Source organism: Arachis stenosperma, chromosome 10 (genome assembly GCF_014773155.1).
Source record: "Arachis stenosperma cultivar V10309 chromosome 10, arast.V10309.gnm1.PFL2, whole genome shotgun sequence".
In the NCBI taxonomy this organism is placed as follows: domain Eukaryota; kingdom Viridiplantae; phylum Streptophyta; class Magnoliopsida; order Fabales; family Fabaceae; genus Arachis; species Arachis stenosperma.
This window is the reverse complement of record NC_080386.1, coordinates 126,479,443-126,486,945: the sequence shown is the minus strand read 5'-3', so window position 1 is coordinate 126,486,945 and position 7,503 is coordinate 126,479,443. Positions and strand designations below refer to the sequence as shown.

Sequence of the window (7,503 nt, the reverse complement as noted above, 5' to 3'; positions counted from 1 at the left end):
TTTATATTTTATGACATGATTTTCAAGTTTTCAAACTCAGACTTATGCCATTACAAAATCTATTAAGTTAGTTAATATTCCTTAATAACATTACTGGAACACCATCGTTGAGTATTAGTTTGTAAGAAGAGAAACTAATAATAATTTTTGTTATTCAATATATAATTTATTTTATTGTAAAATAAATTATTATTTTACTAAATTACTAAATATATTTTCTTTTAATTTCTTACATCATTTTATTTGACAATGTTCTCATGCAATGTACATAATAATTAATAAAAAATATATGAAGTTTTTATTAAAAAAATTAAACAAAAAACAAATATAACAATCATTACTATAAATATTTTACAAAGTTATAATTAAAATCAAAGGTTAATGATTTTTAATGTTAAAAATATTAAAAATAATTAGTATTTATTTTAATTAATTTGAGTTGATTGAGTAGTTATCTCACTTGTCTATTTATAGAAGTATTTTTGAATTTCGCTTATGTATATAACAACTCATTAGCTAGCGACAGACCCTTAATAAATGGAGCTTCAATCCGTGGTGGATTAGTTCTCGGCGTGCCGAGTTGAAAAATGCAGTGAAAAAAATAGTATTTGTCTTGAAAGTAGAACAATTATCATTGATAGCAATACTTGTGGAGATTTGTCTTTGTTGAAATTTAAATGTGACAACTTTATTTATTGGCATCATATTCATTCATGAAGTCAAAACAATATGATCAACGTTGTTACTGGTTAATATTTCACATTTTATGACATGATTTTCAAGTTTTCAAACTTATATATAGATTTATTTCTTCACAAAAACTATTAGATTGATTAATATTCCTTAGTAATATTATTAAAACACTATAGTTGAGTATTAATTTGTATGAAAAAAACCATAATAACTTTGGTATTAAATATATATATATATATAATTTATTCTATTGAAAAAATTATTATTCCTAGATTGGTAAATTTATTTTTCTTCTATTTTTATACCAGTTTATTTGGTAATAATTACCATTAAAAAATGAATGACTATAAAATAAAAAATGAATGACTATACTATCTTATAATATGATGTATAAAATAACTTTTATTTTAAAATTAATTTTGGTCAATAAAATAAAATTAAAAATAATTTTTTACACAAATTTAAATTTGACTGTAAAATTGATTAACAACTTACCTTTTTTAAATTTTAATAACAAAAACAAAATTATTTAAGTGCAAAATATTCAGTATTTAATAATTTCAATCACTTAAATTTCAATTAACAAAAATTGAGTTAAAAATTAATTATAACTTGATAATCGATAATATATATATATATATATATATATATATTAGTATACAAATAATAATATCTAATGTATAATTTATTTGTTTTTTGGTAGGATTAATATATAATTTATTTATTTTTTAATAGGATTAATGTATAATTTATTAAAGAGTGATTTATTATCTAAATTTTTTTATAAACATTGTAGTATGTGAAAATAGTGGTCTTATTCTTTTATTATTATTTAAAAAATTATTCATAATTTTTTATTGAGTAATTAACTTAATTAATAACTTTTACTATTATTTTTCTACTAAAAAAAATCAAATTTCTACTATTTATATATATATTTTAATACTAATAAATAAGTGGATATTTATATTATATTTATTGTCCTAACTTGAGTTGTTTATTTTGTGTATTAATAATATAAATAGAAAAAAACATTATGTAATAAATCATATGTTATAAAAATTAGTTAATTTACACATAAATTAACTTTATTAAAAATAATTTTTTTATATATAATCATCTTTAATATATGTATTTAAGGTTGTCAAACTTGCGAGTCTACGTAAATTCTTGGAGCTGACCTAGACTCGACTCGTAGACTTGTACGAGTTTACCTGTTATACATTTTTTTAAAAAAAAAATATATATATATATCATGTATAATATATATATTTACTCAGATATAGACATTCAAACCCAACAATTTCAATATCAAAACACATAATAAATTAACCTAATACTAAAATTACAAGTTACAACAAGTACTTTGGATCACACATTTAAATCCTTCACAAGTATTTATCTAGTTCAACATAAAACACACAATTACACAATCAAAGGTTCATAAGACATAACCAAAACACAAAAGAAAAGAACAAAGCAACAATTAAATTTCTAATAAACTCTAAAACTCAAATCCTCCAATATCTTCATCTTCCATGGCATCAACATCATCATCTTCACCATCTTCATCAGAAACATCATTTCTTTTAGCCTCAGGTTCAACACGGCCAACAAAATCTTCATCATCATTCACATGTTCATCTTCTTCCTCTATTAAATTTTGTTGTGGATCCCCAATAAACTCATTCTCACCTCCCTCACCCATGTTGAATTCATTACTATTCATACCTGGAATAGCAAATTCATTACTATTTGGATCATCATTAGTATTGTCATTCGTTGGCAAGTGAGAATGCTCAACACTTTCAGTAATATTTTCATTAACATCCTCAGTTATCCACTCATCATCAGAATGCACTGCATCAAATTCAAGTTCTGGAGTTTTTCTAATTTGCTTGCCCTTTAACTTCAAATTATACATCACATACACTAAATCATTCATTTTCTTTTGATGCAACCGATTTCTTCTCTTTGTATGAACCTACAAACATATAGTGCCAATAGTTAATAAAAATACAAAAATTAAAATTAAAATAAATAATGAATAGTTCTAAGGAAGTAAGGAATAAGGAATTACCATTTCAAATGCACTCCAATTACGCTCACAACCAGATGAACTACAAGTTAAGCTTAGAACTCGGATAGCAAACTTCTTTAGTTCTGGACAACTATCTCCATAAAAGTCCCACCACTCAGCAGATAGTATGGTCTTCCTACTACTCTTTGCAGTTTCATTACCAAAGAGGCCTCTAGCATAATGAAAGTCAGGAAGCTGTAGACCAACCTTTTTCCTTTCTTCCTGGTTAGGAACCAGTTTTTTCAAACAACTATATAGACCAATCTTAATGTCAGCATCATCAACCATAAAATTTAGTTCATAGTGATAATAAGGATTAAGATAATATGCAGCTGCATGCAATGGTCTATGCAATTGACTTTCCCACCTTCCATCAATAATTTCCCATATAGGTTCATAACTAAAAATAACAATGCAAATGAATAAAAATAAGAAAATTAAATAAATAACTGAATATAAGAAGAAAACATGGTAACATGATACATTGATAATCAAATATTAAAGCTTTCAATTAGTCAAGACTCAAGATTACCTCTTTTTAACACAACTGAAGTTAGTCTTGATTGTTTCTTTGGCGTTTCTCATGCCTTCAAAGATGAAACCCATGGCTAGTTTTTCATCTGAATCAACCAAGCGAAGGACTGTAATGAGAAGAGCAGCAGCCTTGAGGCATATGACAATATTCTTCCATAGCCTACTATCCAAGGCCATATTTTGGACTCTTATTCCTTCAGGCATTGATGCAACCTTAGTTGTCTTCCAATCAGCAGAAGTAAACATAGTCATCAACGGTCCTTTATTATCATGAAGACAAGTGAGAGTCAAATAGGCAGTGGCGAATCTTGTGGCACCTGGCCGAACCAAGTCCTTTTCCTTTGTAAAATTCCTCAACATGCTAATGAGCATACTCCGAGAGTAGATAAAAGTGGTGATTTTTCTTCCCTTTTTTATGGTTGTTTCATGCACCTTTAGCTTCTTTTCAAAATCCTCCAATATCAAATCTATGCAGTGTGCAGCACATGGTGTCCAATACAAACTTTTTCTAGTCTCCATCATTCTTTCTCCAGCAGCCTTATAATTAGCAGCATTATCTGTAACAATTTGGACTACATTCTCTCACTACAATTCTACGGCATCTTCTAGCATTTTGACAACTTTATCCGTTGTTTTCGAGATGTCAGAAGTGTCCAATGAATAAAGAAAAACTGTTCCTTTAGGGCTGTTCACCAAGAAATTACAAATACTACGTCTTTTTTTATCAGTCCATCCATCCGACATGATTGAACAACCAGTTCTCTTCCACTCTGCTTTAAATTCAGTAAGCATTTCATCAACATTGTTCACTGCTTTTTTTAATTGGGTTTCTCTTAACTCATGGTAAAGGGGTTTGTAGCCAATTCCATATCTCCCAACCATCTCACAAACTTTAAAATTCGGGATTCTTAATAACATTGAAAGGAATAGCACTTGTATAGAAAAATATGGCACATTGTTGATCACATTGTTCCTTTAGATCCTTCTTCATCATTTGATTTATTGTTGATTGAACTTGAGCCCCTTTTCCTTTTGTGACAAAGTTGCGAATATCTTTCCCCTTTTGTTGAGAATTGTCCTTCTCCTTTTCTGTTTGTTCTGGATAATCCTCATCATCACCGAATCTTCTCTTCTTCAATGATATTTATTTAGCCTCCACACAGACTTTCAACATCACAACCTTCACTTCTTCAGATACTGAAGCACAAGGCTTTGAATCCTCTTTAGTACCGGCAAGATGATGCTTGAATCTATAAATCCCTCCGTTTATAGTCTTTGAGCAATAATTACACTTCACTTTTTTACCATTGCCTTGAACATCAATCCCATGTTTCCATCCTATATCACTTCTATTTCCAGTTGCATTTTTTCTCCTAGAAACAGCAGGTGTAGGTCTAGGAATACTAGGAAGCGAAGACCCTGTCCCTGAACCAACATTCTCAGACATTTTGTATTTTTATCCCTAAAAATCAACAACCCAAACAACAAATTCAGATTCAGATTATCCACTAACTAAATTTAGATTCAGATTATCTACTAACTAAATTTATAACTAACACTAGTTTAGCTACACTTACAACAATAATGTTTAAAAGATGAAAAATTTTTAGCATCATAAGACTTAATCAATAATCATCACTCCAAATGCAGTACAGCAAGCAATACTTTTGTGATTCGGAATAATATACCACCCAGTTATGAGTTAACCCAAAAGTCCATTCTCATTGTCATATGAACCCCCTTTGAGGTCATCAATATGATCAAGCACAAACAAATTAAAACAATGGCAACCAGAGTCAACCACCAATACTCCAATACTCACTTTATCACACAACAAATACATTTTCATTTAAACTAACAATTCAGACTTCAGACTTTCAATTAAACTAACACAGTAAGTCAGTAACACTAACTAACAATTTAGACTTGAGAGTTTTAATTCACTAATTTAGACTTCAGAATTTCAGTAAACTAAAGACTAAACATAACTACATAACAGAAGCAGAAAACAAAAGAAAAAAAATATATAGCAGAAGTACTATCCACACATTTAACCATGATTGAAGCATGAAGCATGAAGTACAGATTACAGAAGCAGGCAAGCAGCATCAATTTTTTTTCACACATTAATTTTTTTTCAACAGATCAAACGCAGATCAGGGCCTTAATAAATTTGCAGAATTGAATAATTGCAACCAAAATTGTTAGCATTTGAATTAGTTTAACAAAATTACCTTAGAGATGGGCAGACTTTATCACTTGAAGCAGATCGGCAGTGCTTCAGTGAAGAAAAATAGAACAAGGCCGACGAGGGCAGAACAGGGGAGGGGAGGCAAACGGCGTGGTGGACTGGTGGTGGGCTCTGGCGCTGTGCGACTCTGCGTGGTGATGGCCTGGTGGGCTCTACGAGACTGCGACTCTGCGTGGTGGTCCTTCACTGGGCTCTGCGACGCTGCGTGGGTGAGCGGTGGGGGACGAGGGATGAGGCGAGGGGAGGTGAGAAGGCGAGGGGTCCGTCTGGACTCTGGCGTCTGGCCTCTGCGTGGCGGCGCAGACAACGCCGCCGTTAGATGGTGGAGGGTGTGACGAGTGAGGCTGGCCATGAGGGTTTGGTTGAGGGAGTCACTAGGGTTTCAAACTTTAGTTCACTCCTTCATTAGTGGGTGTGGGTTTAGGTTGCGGGTTTGGGTTAGCCGCTTCTGTAGGATTTTTTTTTTTTGGGCCAAAACGACGCCGTTTTGGCGAAAATGGACAACGAAATTAAACTCGCTGACTCGCTAGCAAACTCGCGAGTTTGCACGATTTTATCCGAGTCTAGCCGAGTCAACCCGAGTCTACCCAGAAATGAGTTTATGTTCGAGTCAACTTGATTTCACTACCTAAACTCGTAAACTCGTACGAGTTTACGAGTTAACTCGCGAGTTTGACAACCATGTATGTATTATCATGTATATATTACAATGACTTTTTAATTATTATGTGATTATTACTATGAAGCGCGGATACTTTGTTAAGTTGTCGTGTCTGCGTGTCGGACACATTTCGGACACGACACTCACCGACACTCGTCCGACACACGTGTCTGCTGTGTCCAACCGTGTCTTAATAAAACATAAAAAATTCTTCTCTGGACACGCTTGGACACACCTAAATACCATCAGGTGTCAGCGTGTTCAAATTTATTCTTAACATATATTCTTGAAATAAATTTAGATATAGTATATATTATTATTATTAAAACAAAAAATATTTTAAATACTTGATATAATTAAAATAGGACATTATAAATAATTAAAAAAATTAATTTATATTTTAATATCAATAAAATATTAAAATATCATTACGATTTATGTAAAAAATACTATATATTTTATATGTATGCGTGTCCCGTGTCTTATAAGATTTTAAAATTTGCGTGTCGCCGTGTCCCATGTCATGTGGTGTCTCGTGTCCGTGTCAGCCTCCGTGCATCATAGGATTATTATTATTATTATTATTATTATTATTATTATTATTATTATTATTATTATTATTATTATTATTATTTGTTTGTTTGTTTGTTTGTTTTATTACGTTAGTAAATAATGTTTAGACTAAAAGAGAAAACATATAATTAAATTTTTTGTTGATTAAAAATCTCTGTAAGAATCTCTTTTTATATTTAAAAAAAATATTTAATAGTCCCTCTTTAATTATTCCCTTAAGGAATGTAGATACCCATAGTTATCTATAGATATTTTTTGAATTTTCTTTTAAATAAAAAAATCATAATATAATAATCATAAAATAATTAATTCAATATAATTCAATACAATTCATAATATATTCATTATAATAAATAATATTTCAAAAAAATATAAAAATATCTTCCAACAAATTACATATATAACATAATTTTTTAGAACGAAACTAAGTGATGTAGTGATAAATTTAAGAGATAAAGAAAGTGAGTAAGAGAGAGAGATGCAAAATCAAGACTAAGGATGTGTCTAGAAAAAAAGTGTTCGAATTGGAGGTAAGAATTAAGGTTACTAAATTAAAAAATATATATATTAGAAAAAATCGATAATTTTATATTCGCGTTGTTTTAACAGGTCTTATAGAAAGGGTAAATATATCCCCGTCGCCGTCCCTGTCCATTTCACGTGGATAGTTTCCCACAATTCCACCCATGAAAATTTGACATATTTCTATTA

General features: G+C 30.2%; 1 protein-coding gene across 1 annotated transcript; it reads right to left on the bottom strand.

The window, feature by feature from the left end:
• Positions 1-2,038: 2,038 nt before the first annotated feature.
• On the bottom strand, positions 2,039-4,754 carry LOC130957661 (uncharacterized). The gene is made up of 5 exons (XM_057884510.1): positions 4,469-4,754; positions 3,306-3,864; positions 2,774-3,173; positions 2,243-2,677; positions 2,039-2,095 (listed from the first exon to the last, which is right to left on the bottom strand). Exons 1-5 carry the CDS (start codon positions 4,752-4,754, stop codon positions 2,039-2,041), a joined length of 1,737 nt encoding a protein of 578 aa, XP_057740493.1.
• Positions 4,755-7,503: the final 2,749 nt, after the last annotated feature.